The sequence below is a fragment of the Callospermophilus lateralis genome, chromosome 2, assembly GCF_048772815.1.
Source record: "Callospermophilus lateralis isolate mCalLat2 chromosome 2, mCalLat2.hap1, whole genome shotgun sequence".
Taxonomy (NCBI): Eukaryota; Metazoa; Chordata; class Mammalia; order Rodentia; family Sciuridae; genus Callospermophilus; species Callospermophilus lateralis.
Genome location: NC_135306.1, coordinates 193,152,641 through 193,174,000, shown reverse-complemented (window position 1 = coordinate 193,174,000; position 21,360 = coordinate 193,152,641). Strand labels below are relative to the sequence as shown.

The window sequence follows — 21,360 nt, the reverse complement described above, 5'->3', positions numbered from 1 at the left end:
GCCCCACCATGATGGTGTTCCTGAAGAATTCCTGAGGGTTGACTTAGCAAGGATTGGACATGAGCCTCAAAGTTTGCTTATTCAGCAAGTACTTTTGAAGCATCAACTAACTATGTGCGAGATTCATAGAGCTGCCAAGAAGAGGAACAGCACATAGTGCTACCCTTGACAGCTTACAGTCTCATGAGAGAGAAACCATGGAAAATAATCACAGTCAAAGTGATGGGGTAATGATGACATATAAATGTAAAATGGCCTTGGAAACAACCGCAATTCTACCCAAGAAAGATGGAGGTCAAACAAGGCCTTATAAGTGGGGAAATTTTAACCTAGGTTTTAAAATCGTGCAGGATTTTTGCATTTAGAAAAGGAAGGCAATGGATTCCAGGCAGAAGCAGTAGCATTTTCTCTGGGGTTAATGGTGGCTACCCATAGACATGATCAATGGGGACTACTCCAGGGAAATTCGAAAAATTTCCTGGAGCACTTACATCTACTCACCTGCATACTGAATTGGTACCTTCAGGAGAAAGGGGGAAATCTTCAAGACCTATAACACCCCCAGGATGCTCCAACACTCTGCTTGGCAATTGCCTATATGATTTCAACTGATCCTCAAGGAAAAGTGGATGGAGTGAGTGCAAACTCCCCACAACTGTGTGTGATTCCAAGTCAACAGGGGCCACTCCACAATATTGGACACTGTGAAAGGGCCCAATGCTATCTTTTGTGCCAACATGTCAAAAGAAGAAAAAATGCTTCAGGGACTTTTCTGATGACTATGATCACACAGTCTATGGTACTAGATGCCAAGAGCCCGCTAGAAGAATAGAAAGTTCAAAGAAACTCTTTTTCACATTGTAAGAGAAAAACAGATTGCTGTTCTCGTCTTCAAATTCCCTGATAATTCCTCTGCTTGGTTTCCTTTCCTTAAAATACAAGTCAATATCATGAGCAATGTTGAACAAAGAAGGGAAAAGGAAAGAAGGAAGGGAGGGAGGAAAAAGGAAGGGATGATATTACGGGGAAGGAAGGTGAAGTGATTTCAACCTACAAAACATTTCCAAAATGTCCTCTGTACAGGGATGCAAGTAGATAGAACATTAGGATAGCACAAGGGGGACCACCATGGGTGAAAATAATTAACGAATACTTTATACTAGCTAGTGGAGAGGACATTTAATATTCCCGGTACAAAGACATGATAAATGCATCAGGTGATAGCTATGCTAATTTTCCTGATGTGATCATTACACATTTCATACATGTATTGAAATATCACACTGTGCCCCATAAATATGTAAGATTACTACAGAGGGAAGCAGAAAGAAAGCAAGGAAGTGGTTTTAACTTATAAAACGTGTCAAAATCCGCCATTTTGCATTTGCACTTGGTTTGAGCCTTCCAATTCCCCAAATCTTCATACTATTGGATATCATGCATCTGATAAGATTCAGGGAGAATTCCTCACCTCTATCCCTCAAATATTACACCAGGGTGTCGTGGTTACCAAGGAGAACCACAGCAGAAGTAACACGAAGTCCTTTATTTGTTGCTGCCATACTAAAATATCCCACTGAAAATCCATTTCAAACACACAATAATCAGACGTACAACTTTCTATCATGTTCCCATCCCTGGGTTCTCCTTTTGGCCCCACAGCTTCCTCATGGCAGTTTTTACCTCTGCGTTTCTGAGTGTGTAGATGATGGGGTTCAGCATGGGGGTGATGACCGTGTAGACCACAGCCACCAGTTTGTCCCCAGTGAAGGTGGACGAGGGCCTCATGTAGATGAAGATGGCAGGTCCAAAAAACAAGATGACGACCATGATGTGAGAGGCACAGGTGGACAGGGCTTTGCGCCTCCCCTCTGCAGAGCGTTTCCTCAGGTTGAACAGGATGATGGCATAGGACGACACCAAGATGGTTACGGAGAAGATAGAGATTAATCCACTGTTGGCCAACACAATGATCCCCTCTACAAAGGTGTCCTTGCAGGCTAGCTTGAATAAGGGACGGAGGTCACAGAAGTAGTGGTCCATCACATTGGGACCACAGAAGGGCAGATTAATGGTGTTGAGAACCTGAATTATGGAGTGAATGAAGCCCCCCAGCCAGGAACCAGCCACCAGCATGTGACACAGTTGACGACTCATAATGTTCATGTAATGAAGAGGCTTGCAGATGGCCACGTAGCGGTCATAAGCCATCACCACAAGCAGGAGGATCTCAGTGACCACAAAGAAGTGGAAGAAGAAGATCTGGGCCAGACAGCCCCTCAGGGAGATGGTTTTGACCTTGGCAAGTAAGTCAGTGATGAATTTAGGGACCACAGTAGAGGAGTAGCAGATCTCCACCAGGGACAGGGAGCCAAGGAAGAAGTACATGGGGGAGCGCAGACTCTTACTGACACTGACCGTCACAACAATGAGGCCATTGCCCACCACAGTGGCCAGGTACACGGGGAGAAACAACACAAAGCACACTCTCTGCACCTCTGGATCCCGGAAAAGGCCAGTAATGATTAACTCAGTCACGTTGTTTGTACTTGCTCTGATTTCCATTTAGAAAAGATGGATCTCAGACTCCTATAACAAAGGATATACAGTCATAAGGACATAAACCTCTGAATTCTATCCGACTCTATGGTTTTGGCCCACCCCACATTCAGGAATTTTTAAACATATTTTAAATTTTGCCACCTGAGAGCTAAGTGGACGGCTGGAAGTAGATCAGAATATAGCTCACTATCAAACCACAGTTCCGACATAACATTTGGTCATTCACTACTTCATTATTTTTGTTCCAAATTTGCCCATCACTGGCAAACTCTTATCAGCAGCAGGTTAGGATTTTTTTCTTTATTTTTTTATTGGTTATTTTTCTTTATACATAACATTAGGACTCATTTTGACATGATTATAGAAGCATGGAATATAATTTGTTTTAATCCAGTCCCTCTCTTCTCTCCCCCAGTTCCCTTCTCTCTATTCTACTGATCTTTCTGCTAGTTACTTATTGTTTATTTTCTTAATTAGTGTCTTGTGGATATATATGATGGTGAGATTCACTGTGATATATTCACTGTGATATATGTGTACATAGGAAAGTTAGGTCAGATTAATTCCACTTTTCTTCCCGTATCCCATTTCTTCTCCCTCCCCCTCAATCTCCTTCACCTACTCCACTGATCTTTCTTCTATTTTTATGGAATGCATCCCCCTTTTTTTTCCTTCCTCCTCCCACCCCCTCTCTCTATTTCAGTCTCTCAGGATTTCTTTTATATAATTCTCTGAACCAAAGACAGTGTTAAGGGCTGGGGTTGTGGCTCAGTGGTAGAGCCCATGTGAGGCACTGGGTTCAATTCTCAGCACCACATAAAAAATAACTGAATAAAATAAAGATATTGTGTTCATCTATAACTAATAAAAATATTTTTAAAAAAAGATTGTGATAAGCAACTCAGGACTTAGGAGAAGACAATGGAAGATGGCTCCACCTTCAGGAAACTTGCAACTCCATGTGATTAAAGAGCACATTTATGAGCTGAGGGAAAGAAATTCTCAAGATTTTTTCTGCTTTTAAAATTACTTTGAATTATCTCTTACTGTCCTGAATTTTCCTTCTTCCATATGCTTCCATCTTAATATATATACAGAAATTTGGGGTATACTATATCATAGTGAAATATGAAGATTAATACGAGGTGAAAATCTGCTGAGAGAACCCTCAATATGGTTTCTGGCTAGAGCTAGAGAAGACACAAGGGTTGCTCAGGTAAGAACAGGGGACCCAGGGAGCTGGAGCTGGAGCTCAGTGGTAGAGCACTTGCCTAGCACGTGTGAGGCACTGAGTTCAATCCTTAGTACTGCAAAAAAATGAACAAATAAAATAAAGGCACGCAGTCCATCTACAACTACAAAAATAATTTTTTAAATAAAAATAAATTTTAAAAAATAGAAGGGGACCAGGAAGAACAACTTCATGGGAGACAGGGGGCAAGATGGTGCTTGCCTACTGTACCAGAGGAATGGAAATAGCAAAGCATCAGAATAGCCCCAGAAGGCTGCAATGCAGTCTGGTGGCCTGAAGGAAACTAGGACATCTGTGTGCCTGATGGTCACCATTTTCATTGTCACCCCATCACCCACAGACGACCACTAGGGCCCAGGGTCTACTGTGCACTGTACTGTAAGCACTTCCCCACCACCTCCGCACTTCATTCCTCCTTATCCCTTTGAGGTAGCTAATTGACCAGTGGGGAATAGTGAGACTCACACAGGTGTACATCTTGCCCAAAGAAACATACCTGGTGAGTGAGTGAGCCCAGGCCAGACCCAGGCTATCTAGAAGAAAAGGAAGGAACCACCACACCTCAGATACAGGACACAGGGGTGAGCCACTCCAGTGCCTTAGAAAATGGCACCAAGACCCATGGCCAATGCAAAGCTTTCCCAAATCCACTTATTAGTCCCTCCCTGGGACTAGTACAAGCATTGTGAACCCTCCAAGTTATTGGTAATGTTTCAGTTCCACCTTCTCTGGTCATCAGAGACCAGGAAGCTCTATGGGTTCTTCAAAACAGTGTGAGATTCAGGGATCTGCCTTCCTTCCTCCAGCCCATGGTCAGCACTGGGACAGGGGACCCAGCTGCAGCTGGCAGACTAAGCCATGGAATCTGTTGCTCCTCCCAGCAGAGGTGACCAGATAGAACCCCTCCTGCACTGGGTCTCATAGCAGCACCTTGTTCTCTCAGGCCCTCCCACCAGCAGCCCCAAGGTCACCTCCACCTCATGCCCACCTCCCCCTCTATATTTACACAGTGCCACATCCAATGATCCCACCAGTCCCTGTGTCTGTCTTCCTGCAGCCATCTCCCAGCAGGACAGGAGCCCGTGTGACGATGACTGCAGATCATCACATGCTCCATCTGTCCCCAGTTGTCCACGGTGTTCGCCCGCAATCTGCTCTTTATACTGAAGTTAGAAAGTCTCCCTGAGTCTCCTCTGCTCACATCGCTCAGCAATGCTCTCTGTCTCCCTGTTGCCTGGCACTCAGCTCCAATTTCCTCCACCTGGCTTTTGGAATCCTCTCCAGTACTTTACCTGCCCCTTCCACTTCTCTCTTGAAAGGCCAAAACTCTTACAAACACACATGTCATTTCCGAGTATTCATGTAAACTAGGTTGCCATAATGGACCAGGTGATGAGAATTCCAGTGAATGCATTAGAGGGGCTTGATACAATACATCCTATGGTTCCCTGGGGTCATTGTGAGAGTCCAGAGCGGATGACTTCGACAGGTAAGTAAGTGACCTGTCTTTTAGTGGAGGGCAGAGTTCTAAGTTGCTGGATCGCTGAAGGACTGAGGAAAACAAAGCAAGTACCTAGCGGAATACCTTGCCCTTTCCTCGGGACTGGTCTAACGTGGCCCCAGGGGGGAGTGGAGCAGCTGGCTGCCTTTTCAACTCTGCCAACCACATTTCACATCCTGGTGAACGGGATTCTTTAAAATAAGGAAACAATTCATATTTGATGCCGTTGTTGCAAGAATTAGGTCTGAGATGAAATATATAAAGCACTTAACGGCCTTGTCTAACTAATAGGAATCTCTCCATAAATAGTAGCTATCATTAGCTCAGACTTCCTGGTGTTCATTGCATTTCTACTTTCTCATCTCCCTTGCCAAGGAGAAAGACAGTTGATAGCAAGTTACCTCCTCTTCCCTCCAGAGCTTCCCCAGGTAAAAACCCTCAACCTAGGATCATGAAGTACAAGGTGAGCCATGGATTACATATAAAGCCTAGGTAGAGAAATGTTGGGGAGACACTAACTAGGTCAAACGTTATTCACTAACATAAATGGACAAAGTCATAAGTGAGTCTGAAAGACCCACTGCCGTGCATTCCAAGCAGGTAGGCCTCCTCCCCACGTGGTCCTGCATGGAACCCCAGAAAGAGGACACCAAGGAGGAACTTTCTGTCCAGAACTTTTATTTTTACAGTCGGCAACTGAGCCTAAGGGACAAAAAGTGACTCACCCCAGATCACACAGCGATTTGAAGCCTCTTACCCACTCATTGCACCTGAGAAACCTCGTGGTCGGGCATTACTTACCTTCCTTGGGTAAATATTCCATCTCAGAACAGAGTTGAACATGGAGTTTCCGCTCCTTAGGTTCTGAATAACAGCCTCCCTCTGTGCAAGGCCTCATCACCCAGATGGATGGCCAGGCCTGAGGATACCGAAGGGCTGTGGCTGGAACAAGACTGAGCAAGACTCCTCCAGCCGGTTCCAGGATCTGCACTGAAGACGCCCAGGGGACTAAACCACTTCATCTGAGCCAAGGCACCAAGTGAAGTCAAAGACATTTTAGAGCTGAAAGGAATATGTAGACCGTTAATCTAATCTCTTTAGTTCCCAGACGATACGACTAATGAACAGAGAGTTTAACAGACTTCTCAAAGTCACACAGCTAGTTATTGATCAGGATTCTAACATACAAATAAATGCTGTTCCCAGGTTTTTATTTTGTGGTTGTTATCACCAATCAACAAATAAATCTTACTTTTTTTGGTAACAAAATTCCCTAAGTCCTAAATTCCTTTCATAAAATGAACAGCTTATGGTGACGTAGACAAATCACAAAAGGAAGGATTTAGGAAATCAGTCCCATGGCCAATCTTTGGATCAATTATTTAAAAATAGAAAAACAACTAAAGGGAGCAGCCAACCAATTGTTTTTAGACTCTGGGGATTGTTTTTGTTTTTGTTTTGTTTAGAAAACCCATTCTCAGTGGGTCCACTTCCCACTTACAAGATCTTAGGCAAGTTAAGCACAGTCTATGAGACTCGGTTTCTTGATACAAAGTGATGTTACTTACAGTCTTTATCCTCTGGGATTTCTGTGAGAATTCAATGATGGAAGTAAAACAGTTAGAACAATATCTGTACTCAGTAAATGTTCCCTATTTTGGAAGTAGCCAATTTGCATTGTTGAAGAATCTAATTGTATAAGCCATTTGCCCAGAAATGTAAAAGAAGATCCTTTTATATCTTACTTTCAAAATCATACCATATTTAAAAGAAAAAAAAAAAAACTTTTTTAATCCAGAGAAGTATAAAACCCAATAACTGGTAAATAGTAAGATTTTCTCCTTGCTTTTTGGCTTCCATTTATCAAAATCTCTTGCAGAATCCATCAGTGTGTCCTTTGAAATCCTTACTACTTTGATATAATAAAGGTGCATAATTTTCTGAACTGAATTGAATCTCTCCAGACTCTAAATCCCCTGGAATTTCCTCCTGTGACCTCCCACTAGTCCAGTATGTGAGCCCTGTGACCGCCTAGCCGAGCTTCAGTGCTATCTATGGTGATCCTTCTCTAGCATGCTTAGGAGGGATTCTGCACATCAAACCTTGAAAAAAAGGAATCAGTCACCAGATATTTTGCTTATACAGTCATGTGTTCATTCAGTAACAGCAGTTTGCCTTCTTTAAATGGTTTAAAATTCATTATTTCAGAACATCACTGCATAACAATTGAGTCTTTAATGCTAATATTAATGAAGTTACATTCCATCTTACAAGGCAACAACAAATTTATAATTAAATGCATGAAGTGGACATTTGAATAGGAAGGAAGCCCACTCACTCACTCACTAGAAGATCAAGGATTGTTTTCCAATACTGAGATCCTTGAACACTTTCAAATAAATTGGGCTCACTTTGTGGATCAGGAAACCAAATTCCTCTTGGAATTTCTTGTCTCCAGTGTGAAACTTGGCCAAGCAATTGAGATAGAAAAATTTTCAAAATGTGCTTCAATTAATTCAGTTTCAAAGCATCCGTGAGCATGCTCATGAGAAGGGACATTGGGAGAGATTTTATGCTATTGAGTTTCTATGTCACCATGGGAAGATGAGACCAAAGGGAGAAGAAAAAAGAGGGCTGGTCTGGGAGTATAGACTGCCAACTGGGTGCCAACTGGGTGCCAACTACTCTACCTTTAATTACACATTGAAGAATAGAGACCAATTCTTGGAGAAGTATTGCAGATGCCATATGGGACAGCTTTTGTCCCCATGAGGAAAGGGGACTTTTGGAACCAATTAATAACAATGCACAATAGGAAGAGATAATGTCTAGTCTAAAAATGTTCTTCAAAAAAATGTTTAGTTCAAGAGAAAAAAATATCATAATGGAAAGTATGCTTCAGGGAAAAGACAGCTACAGATTGTCTCTACCATTTAGTAACTTGAGAAAATTTAGTGAACAGCTGGAAGCCTCTGCTTTCTCATCTATTAAATGGGGATAATAATATATACCTTCAATGTTGTTAAAATGAGAAATCAAAATGACCTGGGTTGAAATATTTATCCAACATGATACTTGATGTATAGTAGGTGTTCCATGAATGTGCATTAGGATTTTTAATTATGTGGAATTTCTTGTCTCCAGGGTGAAACTTGGTTGAATTATTACTCAGTTTAATGTGAGGTGGTTTGTACTGAATTTTATAGGGGAAGGGACACTTAATTAAGAGTAAATTCGGGCTGGGGTTGTGGCTCAGTGGCAGAGCGCTTGCCTCGCACGTGTGAGGCACTGGGTTCTATCCTCAGCACCACATAAAAATGAATAAACAAAATAAAGATATTGCATCCGTCTATAACTAAAAGATATTTTTTTTAAAAAAAAGAGCAAGTTCAGCAGCATCCAAAAGAACTAATAATATTTCTTTCTTGCAACCAATTGGATAAAGATATCTCTTCTTCTATGGCAGTTACTGCCCCGTCCTCTGTTACCTTTACTCCTTTCTAGTCCTCAGAATAAAACAGTCACACTCTCAGACTCCCTTGCAGCTAGACACGATCTTATGACCCAAGTCTGGCTGAAGAAATGTAAGCAAGTCACTGGGTGGAACTTTTTAAAAATATTAAAGGGTTCAAACCTAGTTGGTATGCCCAGAAACACACCTGCTCCTCTTTCCTCTCCTCCTTTCCCTCTTTTTTCTGTCAACCAGGTGCCAACTGGGTGCCAACTACTCTAATTTTAATTATACATTGAAAAATAGAGGCCAATTCTTGAAGAAGAGTTGCAGATGCCATATGGGACAACTTTTGTCCCATATAGTACAAAGATGAGGAACAGGATCTGTATCAAGCTTTCAAAGAATTAAATAAATTGAATTAAAACCACACCCATAAGTATAGAAAAAAATTCCTCCAAACAAATGTCCTATGAAAAAATTCTGAAAATGTGAACAACAGCACATCAGTTGATGAAAATGATGTAAATTCTTCCTAAAAACACAAACACAAAGCTGAAGAACTGTGTAACACCATAATCACAACTGAATTACACATACACAAACACAAATTTATAGATAAAATTAAAACTTTGAATTAGAAATACAAAAAAAAAATAAGACAGAAATAGATTTTAATAATCAGGATGAATGAAGTGAGAGGAAAAAATAGAATAAAAAAGAAACCATATGGATAATGAAGATTAAAATACCAAAGGGAGAATATTTAAATTAAAATATAATAAAAAGAATGAAAGTAAACCAAATAATCAAAGTAAAATGAAATGTAAAAGAAGTAAAAAATGTCAAATAAGAAAAAGATAGAAATGACTAAACTGAGACTGTCTGGCATCTATATAATTGATGTCCTGAAAAAAAGAAAACCAGGCCAATGAAATGGAGCCAATATTAAAACTGCAATCCAAAATATGTTCCAGAAATTTTAAAAATATCTGAATCTATTCAGAGGCACCAGGTTTGATCCTCAGCACCACATAAAAATAAAAATAAATTAAACAAAGGTATTGTATACATCTACACATAAAATATATATATATATATATATATATATATATATATATTTTAAAATATCTGAATCTACACAGTGAAAGGATCCACTGGATGTCAGAAAAAAAGTAACAAAAACAAACAACAGGGGCTGGAGTTGTAACTCAACAGGAGAGTGCTTGCCTTGCACCTGTGAGGCACTGGGTTCAATTCTCAGCACCCCATATAAACTAAAAAATATATTTTTTAAACTATATATAAACTATATATAAACTAAAAATATATATATTTAAAAAAAACAACATTAAGACGTATTCTAGTAAAACTATTATAGATTTAAAATAAAGGAAAAAATCCCCAAGCACTCTCAGGAGAATAATAAAATAACTTACAGAAGTAAGAGAATTCTAGTGCAACTGATTTTTTAAAAACAGTATACAAAGCAAAGCAACAGTGTAGCAGCACTTTTAAGGAAATTAAGAAAATACAAAACAAAATCTTTTAACCAGCTAAGATTTTCTCTGATAACCGAAACTATAGCACAATAGTTTTGCTTGTGTTGAGTTTATTTTTAATTATTAATTCTACCTTTTAAGACTTCACATTGGTAAAGTATTTCATTCCTTTTTTTTTAATGCATAACAATACAAAAAATGCTGCACATAAGCACCCTTCTGAGGAATCTACCACATGATGAAGTTCATCCAATCTGTTATGGTTTCGATATTAGGTGTTCCCCAAAAGCTCATGTGTGAGACAATACTAGAATGTTCAGAGGTGAAATGTTTGGATTATGAGAGCTTTAACCTAATCAGTTTGTTAGTTCACTGGTAGGGATTTGGTGGTAACAGTAGGTAGATAGGGTGTGGCTGGAGGAGGTGGGTCACTGGGGATGTGCCTTTGGGATTTATGCTTTGTCCCTAGTGAGAAATGCTTCCTGATTGTCATGTCCTGAGATGCTTTTATCCTTCGTGCCCTTCTGCCCTGATTTTCTGCCTCATCTCCAGCACAGAGCAATGGAACCAGCCATTTATGGACTGAGATCTCTGAAACTGTGAACCCCAAATAGACCTTTCCTCCTCTACCTTGTTCTCATCAGTTCTTTTGGTCACAGCAGTGAAAAAGCTGACTTAAAACACAATCAGAAGTTGATTGGGAAAACTTTGGTAAAAGAACCATCAGCTCTATACATTTAGTCATGCATTTTCTGACTCTTTTGTCAGGTGCATAAGCATTTAGTATTATCATGTTTTCTTGGAGAGTTGGACCAGTCATCATTATGCAATGTCCCTCATTACCTCTGGTAATATCCCTTGTACCAAAGTCTACTTTTCCTGATACCAGCATAACTGCTCCAACTCTCTTCTGATTTGTGCTTCTGTGGTATAATCTTTTTTTATAATTTTACTCTTAACATATGTATGTATTTATATTTAAAGTGGTTTTCTTAATGGACAGAACTTGAGAATATTGTGTTTAAGTGAAATAAGCCAAACTCAGAAGGGCAATTGTCATGTTTTCTCTCACGTGTAGAAGCTAGGGAGGAAAAGGGAAAAGAAAGGTGGTGGGTAGAATCTCATGGATCTCTAAAGAGATCAGTAGAGTAACAGGACCAAGAGGAGAGAGGAGAAGAGAGAAAGCAGAAATACTGGGAATGATATTGGCGACATTATATTATTATATTGTGTGCACACACAATTATATCAATGAATCCCATTATACACCATTATGGACAACTATAATGGACCAATAAAAAGCATGGAAGAAATAAATAAAGTTGGTTTCTGGCCTGGGGTTTTGGCTCAGTGATAGAGTACTTGCCTAGCACATGTGAGGCACTGGATTCCATCTTGAGAACCACATTAAAAAAATAAATAAATAAACAAATAAAAAAGTCATTAAAATTTTAAAAATTCAAAAAAATAAAATGGGTTTCTTGTGAGCAGAATAAACTTGGGCTTGCTACTTTATACAATTTGAATTTCAAATCTGTATGTTTAGACTATTGACATTTAGTACAATTATTGGTTGGTTTGATTTCAATCCAATCTTAATCCTGTGTTCCATTTGTTCTGTCTGGCTTTCATTTCTTTTTTCCTTATTTCCTGCTTAACTTTGGATTAATTGTACTTTGTACCTCACCATTGGTTTATTATTTATACCTCTTTAAAAAAAAAAAACATTTTAGTAGTTTCTTTCGGAAACATAGTATGTATCTTTGATTGTTCAAATCTATCATTAAATATTTTATACCTCCCCACATCCGTGTCAGAACCATGCAGCAGCCAAGTTCTAATGCCCTGCCCCACATTTGTGCTGTGCTCCTATCGCTCACTTTTACATTAGCTAAATTCTGCAATATATTGCCTACTACTTTTGCCTTAGATAATCAATTATCTTTAAGAGCAACTTTTCCAAAAAGTATTCCTCTATGTTCACCTTTATTTTAACCATTTGGGAGCTCTCCATTTCTTTGTGTACATCCAGATTTTTATCAGGTGTTACATTCTTTCTTCCTGAAGAACTTTAATATTTCATATAGTGTGGAAATTTTTGTGCAAATACTCCAAAAAATTTTTGAATTTTGCCCAAAATATCATCATTAGGCTTTATTTAAAAAAAAAAAAAACTTTTACAATGGTATAAAACTAGAAGTTAGCTGGGCCATGGAGAGTGGACGGTTCCCAATACTTTAAAGCCATGGCTCCTTTATCTTCTAACTTGTATAATTTCTGATGAGAAGCCTGCTCTGATCTGTTTCCTATTTTTTATATAATGTGCATTCTTCCCTGGATGCCTTTGTCCCTTTTCTCATTGCCTTTGGGTGAATCAGATTCACCATGTACTATGTCAATACCAACATTTCAGCAATGCTGGGCACGGGTATCAGCCCCCTTGCATGAACCCGGGTGAGAGAGAACACTCCCACAATGAGTTAAACAAAACAACTTCACTACTCATAGATACACACCAAGAGACAACAGCAGCCTGGGATTCACAATGAGCCAGTCCTCCAAGGCTCAGGAAAACTGTCCCGGGTGGATGGAATCTCATCTGCACCCAAGTCACACTATGGCTGATGAACAGCTAAAGCACGCTGGGGCTGGCACCTTGGAGCTACTTGATCCTCTGGGCTAAGCCCTATAAAACGAGTGTCCAGGAGAGATGTTGCTGAGCCCAGGCTATTCAGGACCTTTCCTCTTTGCCTCAGGATGATGTATTCTTGACCCCATTTTACAGCGTTTCTTGAGAACTATAGCAAGAGAGTGAGAAGAGCTGGGTACACTGAGGCCACCTGGGGACTTGTCCTGTACTTCAATTTTCAGCAGGTAGGACCACATTCCTTTTGTCATTGTCTTTCCTGTTGGGAGTTCTCTTGGATCCCTGGCTCTGTGGTTCTATGTATTTCATTATTCTTTGGAACTCCTCGGTCAGGTTTCAGGGGGTTGAGTCTAGCTTCATGATATCCACTGTCAGCAGGTTGACTGACACCTAGGAAGGCCACATCCAAGGGCATAGTAAGATAAGAGGACACACAAAAGGTGTTTCCATGGAACATTCTATCCCAAACAGGGCAGGGGGTAATATTACAAAGGAACAGGTGAGTGTAGCTCCACCCATTGGGCTGCAGAGAGGTAGGCAGGAACCCAAGAAGGGTGGGGCATCTAGCAGCATCTGCCTGAAGCCTCAATCACCCAGGCAGGAAGTGACTCAGTCACGTACAAGGTTGGTCTCCCACATCAAATAAAACACAGACACACAACTTACCTGTAACTCAAGCCCCAGGATGACTCCTCTGCCCTTGGCCTCAAGTTTCCCAAATGGGAGAATGAGGAATGTCACGAGAGGCTGGCTGGTGAGAGAGAGAGAGAGAGAGAGAGAGAGAGAGAGAGAGAGAGCACGTTCGGGAGTGGTCTTTAATTGGGGGGACTCTCATTCTTTAGAAATTTTCATCCAATAAAGATCAAGAGGGGCGGGGTTACAAGGAAAGGTAAGATAACCCCACCCCTGGGGCTGTAGGAAGGCATGCCTACGCATGAAGAAGCATTTTGTGACATTTTTACAACTTCCAAGATCAGGGCTGCAGTCTAGGGCCACTTGATGTGGCCAGATCACGGGAAGTGACCAACAGAGCCTTCCCAATCAGGAAGGAAAAACACTGGTCACATGGTGTGGTGGCCTCCCACAGAGAATCATAGGATTTTCTACAGGGACCACAACAATGAGATAACCCTATCACAGGGGCAGCAAGACCAACAGACTCAGCCAAAGGTCATATAGAGAACAGACTGGAACTCAGGGAGAAACCAATAAAGGAGAGAGGAAGCACAACCCATAACATTCTATAAAACAACAAGGAAAAGTTCAACAACCAAAGCTAATGAAAAGACAATAGAAGAAAAATACAAGTAGTCGATAAAACATGAAAAAAATTCTCAACTCACTAGTAGGGAAATATATATTGCTTTAGAAAACATAATTTTCACCATCAGTTTGGCAAAAAGAAAAAGAAGAGATTGACTTTTGGTTTGCACTAGGATGTATCTGTCTTTGTGAACGTCCAGATTGAATTGGGAAATACGTTTGTAGGTTTAAAAAAAAAGTACAAGGTTGATAATGTCCATTGTTTGGTATTGTGCAGGACAATAGTACCCTCAGATATTGCTAGAGAAAGCATAATAACTGGGCAGAGATCACTAACTATCCACCAACACCTGATATCTCCCTCCTTAGGCACACAGTTTGACCACATTGCTGGCAATCAAATGTTCTATTGTATTTAGGTATAATTTTTTTGGTATGTTAAAACTATGCTTTATGTCATAAGCAATGATATAGTGCCCTTCTTTGTGTATTTTGACCACAAATGCAATCAGAAAGGCAATTAAATAGTTTTTCACCTGCTAAGCATGAGAAATGATGTAAGCCACCGACTCTGGAAGTTCCCCCATGTACACACTCTATGATTTTCCTCTTCCACTACCTGGATACAGATGATGCTGAGTCTTTAGTAGACATCCCTGAATGACAGTGTAGGGGAGAGCCACCCAAAAGCCTGATAATGCCCAGAGCAGCTACCTGACACTGGTTAAGCCCTTGGAGTTTTCTGGACCTTCCACTAGCATGGCCAGTCCTAACTTAAGAAACTGAGTTGTTGAGTTTTTAGCAGAGCAATTCAGCCTCCCCCTTTAAAATGCAATATAAGCATCCCAGTGACCCAGAAATTCTCTTGCTATTTACTTCTCCTAGATCATTATTGCAGATGATCAAAGAGAGATGTACACAAAGAAAGGCACTATATCATTACTTATGACATAAAGCATAGTTTTAACATACCGAAAAATTATACCTAAATACAATGGAACATTGCCTGCTTGAAAGGAATGAGAGAAAAAAAGAAGAAAGAAGATAAAATAAGAGGGACCTTACATGGATCAGTGACAAAACAGTGAAAGGAGCTCAATCTTGAGGTTGACACACGTATGCGGCTGCACACACACACACACTTGAGGACATGTACATATAAAATACTAAGAAACAGTCAAAAGAATGAATGTACGTATACTGTCATTGAAAGAAATCCAAAATATATTGTTGGGTTAAAAAAAAAAAAAAAGCAAGTTGCAAGATAGTGTTCAGAGTATAATGCCGTAGGTGTAAAAAAAAAAAATAATGCTTGTTGGTTAAATCCATGTATTTCATTATTTCCCACACTCTCCACAACTCAGACGTTGTCCTCTTTGAGTTTAGTAGAAATGCTCTCTGCTGATACCGGGATCACCAAGGGGAGAAAAGGGGCCAATTAGTTCCCTGTTCTGTGAGTTCAATGATCCTTCAGTCCTCTGCCTTCTGGGTCTGTGCCCAGGCTTCTTGGCGTGGTGACAGCCGTTGGCAACTAATTATACCCTAAGGAGCGGAGGCAAAGAGTTAGGAAAGTTTGCAAAGAAACAAATTAACGCTATCCCTTGGAGGTTCTTCAGAGATGACTGAGAACTTCTTTTGCTTCCTTGAGATTCCCAGGAGCCGCAGATCACATAATTAATGGCACAATTAGCGGCCAGGTGAGCACATCCTCGCTGATGAGCCAGGACTTGCAGCTCCAACTCCTCCTGAAGCGTAGTGTAGACCATGCTGTGGCCTTGCCAGGAACCCTGTTAGGTCCACAACACACATTGAGAAGGGGTGGGTTGCCATGCCAACCCAGGAAAACAGAGGCCACGTCCCACTTCTTTGCCCCCTATTCTTTCTCCCCACAGGTTGCTCTGAAAGGAAGGATAGTGCCATTTATGGAATCCCTACTGTGTACTGAGTACTGTGCTGAGCCCTTTATCCAATACCTGACCAATGTGGTAGAGATGCCAGCAGCCAGCAACTCCACAGTTGGGCACACAGCTAAATGCTATTTACCTACCAGAGGAATGTAGATGAAAATGATACATGTCACTTCCAAACTTGACCAATGACCCACTCTGCAAACTGTTCCTATCTTCCAGATGGAGACACTGTGGGTGATCTTAAGAGGTGTGGGATAAAGATCATAAAATCTCATCCAGCCTAAGTCCTTGAGTGTTTATCAGCCACGTGAACTGTCACATGGGTATAAAGTCAGGGTGATCTGGTGGTTGTTTGTAATAATAGTAAATTTACCCAACTCACAATCTATTTCACCATCTGGAAAATACTAATCAAATCATATCTTCTGTTTCCCCAGCCAATGGATCAAATCCTCACCTGCCTTTTTAGCAAAATATCCACTGTCTCTCATAGACTGCCTGATCCACCTCCATCCCAAACTGTCCAAGAAAATTCAAAGAACACTCAACCAAAAGGATTTCTGCTGCCAAAAGCCCTGGGGGGGGGGAGAAAATTAAAAATCTGACCAATCTTCAATCCCAGTCACTCGGGAGGCTGAGGCAGGAAGATCACAAGTTCAAAGCCAGCCGCAGCAACAGCGAGGTGCTAAGCAACTCAGTGAGACCCTGTCTTTAAATAAAATACAAAATAGGGCCGGGGATATGGCTCAGTGGTCAAGTGCCCCTGAGTAGTTCAATCCCTGGTACAAAAAAAAAAAAAAATCTGACCAATGATTGTTTTCCATCATTGCTATTAGTTGGCCCTGCACAATCTGGGGTGGGAAACGGGTCTACTGCCCACAGTTGCAGTGATGCTGCTGCAGGTGTGGACTTGGCCGTGCCATGGTTAGTCTCCATACTCCAAGGTCAGAGTTCTCTTCATCAATTCTCACATGCTCAGCTATTGATCCCCAAAACACAGTGGTCCAGGATGGCTGGATCTAAATGCTGCACTGTATCAAGCCCCCCACCAAAACCCCAGTTCTGAACCTACATCACCAACACTGGTGTCCCTTTCCCTCAAGGTAGGATCCCTCTTGGGAATTCTAATATTCTTTTATGCGGAGAGAGCAAGCATAGTCAATGTTATCCTGAAACACCAGAAAAGGCTGACCTAATTACAAATCTCAGAGTTCAAAGTTGAGGAATCTTATCCTCTTCCTTCATGAAAACCCCTCGTTCTTTGTGAAAAAATTTACTTATAAGAGGAGAGTCATTTTTTTGCTCTACCTCAGGACAAATAGGTATCTACACTTGCAACATCTGCACTCTCATGCAAGGCACACAGTTAATTTATCAGAACAAGGACATCTATTCCAATTTTCGGCTTCTGTTTATATAAAAGAACAGTTAATCTTGAATTTTGCACACATTATCTCATTTAAGATTGTAAATAGGATACTATCATGATTTTTACTCTGCAGGGAGGTGGAGTGGCTTGCCTAGTATCACAGCTAGTGGGTGGTTAGCCAGGACACAAACCAGATGCATCTGGCTCCTAAGTCTCAAGTTTTCCCATCCCTGTACCACCTCCCCGCCAGCCCTGTGAATCTACCAAGTATCTTTTGCACATCTCTTCCCCACCTTACTCCTTTCTAAGTCTCCTCCTTTGCCTCTTTCAGTGACCTTTTATGCTTCTCCACTCCCCTGACCCCATGTGTCCCCACACCTCCTGTCCCCTGCTCACTTACACTAAGTTGGAAGGAAGGTCCACATCAGAAAGCTGACCTAAGAAGCAGCTCCCTGGTGCAAAGCCATGGAGGAGCCGTGGACACAGGCCTGACTTTTAAGCCAAATAGACTGGAGCCCAGTTCCTAGGCTTGCCATTTGCTGACTGTGTGGCTTTGGCAATGCTGGTCACTTCCGGTTTTCTGATAAGGATTTTGCAGGGCCTGAGAGAGATGGACTGCTATTCTAATTTGATGCCAAACAAATCTGTTTTTCCGTTTGTTTCTCTCAACAGATTTTAATATTTCATGAGAAGGATAGATGTGGGCTACAAAAAGTTCTGATTTGGCTTTGGCTATTAAAATAGACGGCTGAAATAAGCCAGTCCCAATAAGTCAAATGTCAAGTGTTTTCCCTGATATGCAGAAGTTAATCCAAAATAAAGGGGAGGATAAAACAAAATTTTTTTTAAATAAAAGAAAGATTGGTGGAGTCAATGAAGGGGAAAGAAGAAAGGGAGGAGGGATGGAATAGGAAAGACAGTGGAATGAACGTGGCCTAACTTTCCTGTGTACATATATGAATATACCATAGTAAATCTCACCATCATGTACATCCATAAGATAGTAATTTTTCAAAAAATTTCTAATAGCAGAAAGATCAGTAGATTGGGGGAAAGGAACAGGGGAAGGGAGGAGGGAAGAGGAGGGGAAGTACTGGGGACCAAACTAGAACAAATTATATTCCATGCTTTTATAATCCTGTCAAGATGAATCCTAATGTTATACATAACTTAGAAAACAATAAAAACTGAAATTTAAAAATAGAAAGTTGAAACACTCATGTGAAAAGAATATGCAAAGCCAAGTTCAACAGAGCATAGTCAATGTCACCCTGAATCCATCCCTAATTGCAACTCTGAGAGTTCAAAGTTAGAGAACAGCTTTTCCAACAGGGTCTTCCAAATTACAGAAACCATCTATTTATCAAGAATAAAGTTCAGACTCTAAGGACACAATTTTACTGTAACTACAGGAAAAGAAAACAGAATATGTGACGGGGAGGAGGTAAAGAGGCTGCGGCTGAAAGCTGAATAGAAAGAGACATTCAGAGGTGACGAGACTGGAGCCCCTGAGGAATTGCCTGGCTCCTGACAGGGATCCTAGCATCTCGCCCTTTCGCCACTTGACCTAAAGGCAGGAGAGCTGGGACTCAAGGCAATAAAAATATCAGGTGGAGTTGAGCACAGTGGTGCATGTCTGTAACCCAGCTACTCGGGAGGCTGGGATTATAGGATCTCACCTTTGAGGCCAGCCTGGGCAACTGGGTGAGACCACATCCCAAAAATTTAAGACAAAGTCAGGTGAAAATTCCAGATAAAGCAGAGATGGTGAGAACATGGAGACAGGAGTTGCACCCCGACCTCCAATAGAATGAATGGTGGAGCTTCACCAGTGAAGGAAGAGTGACAGCGGTACTGTGTACGGGAGACCCAGAACTTTCCATGTAGCCCCATCCAAGAAGGTTCAGGGCTGCTGAGAAGACCACTAGACCTGAGGTGGGGACAAGAAAGTAGCCTAAAGCGGAGACCTCGAGACAGTAGTAATAACAGAATCCATGGTCAGCAGCAGCAGACATGATGGCCAGGAGCCAAGGTCATCTCCTTAAGAGTCAGCAGTGATCAGAAGCAAGCAGATGCATCAAGAGAAGGGCCTTCACCCATCAGCCTGGAAGAACCACCGGCCTCCCCCACAACCAGCCTCCATCATAGGAAAACACAGAGGACGGTGGAGAAAACGTGATGGTTGAGAACGGATGCAAAAGAATCTGAGTTCATCTAAAAAAATGGTTTTTAACCAGAAGATGCTGGATCACCTGTGACAAGTTGTGCTTTCCCTGTCCCTTCGCCATCAGCAAGACAGGCTTCAGAGCAAGATGAGGTCAGCTCTTGACTACCAAGACCTTTGTTCGGCTGAACTGCGGTGTACATTTTGAACCCCACAGCAATGCCTATCTCCTAGGATTGATCCAACATTCATACAGTGCGAGACAGCCTCAGGTCCAACCTGCAACCAGTCATTCCATGAATATCAGGTCATTCTCTCCTTCAAGAATGGAACTTCAAGCAGTGGAAGGATTTGGGTGAAAGTGTTTCCTGGTGTCCTTTAACTGTATTATGGCAAGAATGGCCCGCTCTGAATATGTATTTCTGCAGGCACTCATTCATTCATTTAGCAAACACCAGAAGCCAGGCCCTGTGCTGGCCTCTGGGAAATCGTGATGAATAGGAAAGGGTTCCTGTCCCACAGAGTGAGGGTAAGGCCACAGTTACAATTCAGAATTGCAAATGTGATAGACACGGCAGCAAACTGTTTTTGGATGACTTAGTGTGTTGCAGCCACTGTGTGAAATGTCACCTAACACTGACAACAACCCTGCGACCCTAAGGTCAGACGAGGACACTGGGCCCCCAGGTTACCTAAGAGACTCTATGGTAGTGCAAATCTAAATAGGAATGAGGAATAGAGGAGACTTTCTGGGATAAGGAATGCCCGAAACTGAGTTCTATGTCATTTTGGCTGAGCACAGAGAAGACAGAAGCATCTGAGCAAAAAGAAGCTTCTGTGGAGAACCGGGGGAGGGGGTTCGCTATGGCTGGAGGGTGGATTCTGAGCAGAATGCAGAGGAGGTTGGTAATTGGATCTTACCATGGAACCTTCCAGTATTAAACTGAAGTAGCACACAGGTCTGTCCCTGTCCACCCTCCTGCCTCAGCTGGGTACCAATGAAGGGACTGAGATGAGGCCCTGCCATCAGAGGTTGATTCAAAGGGCTGATCCGTCTTGTTCTCTGATGATTTCATTCCACCTTCGCTGCTCCCAGAGCTGAAGACACAGCACCAGGATGTAGATCTCACGGAGGCACAGACTCAGGTCATGCTCCAGGTTCCTGGGCCTGGCCTTCTCCACCTGAGCTGCCCTGAGGGGCAGCTGACCTCTAGGGGACTTCACTCCTCAGGAGGCTTTGTCTCCTGTTTAGCAAACCTGCCTTCCTGCTGCTCATAGGTCCTCCATCAGCCTGCGGGGCCTCACGAGACACATCTGCTCCTTCTGACTCATGGTAACCTTTCACACATTCCAAGAAACCGCCCGCCTTCTCCCTACCTCCAAAGATCCTGGCACTTACGTAAGCTTCCAGGCCAGGTCCGGTAGATACGACCTAGGCATAGACCAAAGATTGATTAAAAAGGTCTTTAAAGATCCTTCCCATCTTGGGAGCTGATGACCCGTGTCAGGAAACGAGAAGTGCCTTGGATAGACCTCACTGCCAAGGCTGCTGAGGTCAGGACCTACAGGTGTGGATCAGGTTGTCCGAGACACAGTCATGACACCTGGCTTCACACCCAGGGCTGTAGCCATGGGAACCCCACAAAATTCCGCAGACTTCAATGCATGGTGCTGGCTAAGTGGGAGAATTGGGCTTCCCAACTCCACATAAAGGTCCCCAGAGGATTTTCTTTCTTTTT

The 21,360-nt window shown here is 41.9% G+C and overlaps 1 protein-coding gene across 1 annotated transcript; it reads right to left on the bottom strand.

The window, feature by feature from the left end:
- Positions 1-1,562: 1,562 nt before the first annotated feature.
- On the bottom strand, positions 1,563-12,809 carry LOC143392905 (olfactory receptor 4B1-like). The gene is made up of 3 exons (XM_076847239.2): positions 12,785-12,809; positions 6,117-6,377; positions 1,563-2,589 (listed from the first exon to the last, which is right to left on the bottom strand). The coding sequence occupies exon 3, from the start codon at positions 2,563-2,565 to the stop codon at positions 1,624-1,626; it is 942 nt and encodes a 313-aa protein (XP_076703354.2). The 5' UTR covers positions 2,566-2,589; positions 6,117-6,377; positions 12,785-12,809; the 3' UTR covers positions 1,563-1,623.
- Positions 12,810-21,360: the final 8,551 nt, after the last annotated feature.

Bases quoted from the DNA above. Each gene is read 5' to 3' on its own strand.
- LOC143392905 (XM_076847239.2), bottom strand. From the start codon at position 2,565: ATGGAAATCAGAGCAAGTACAAACAACGTGACTGAGTTAATCATTACT.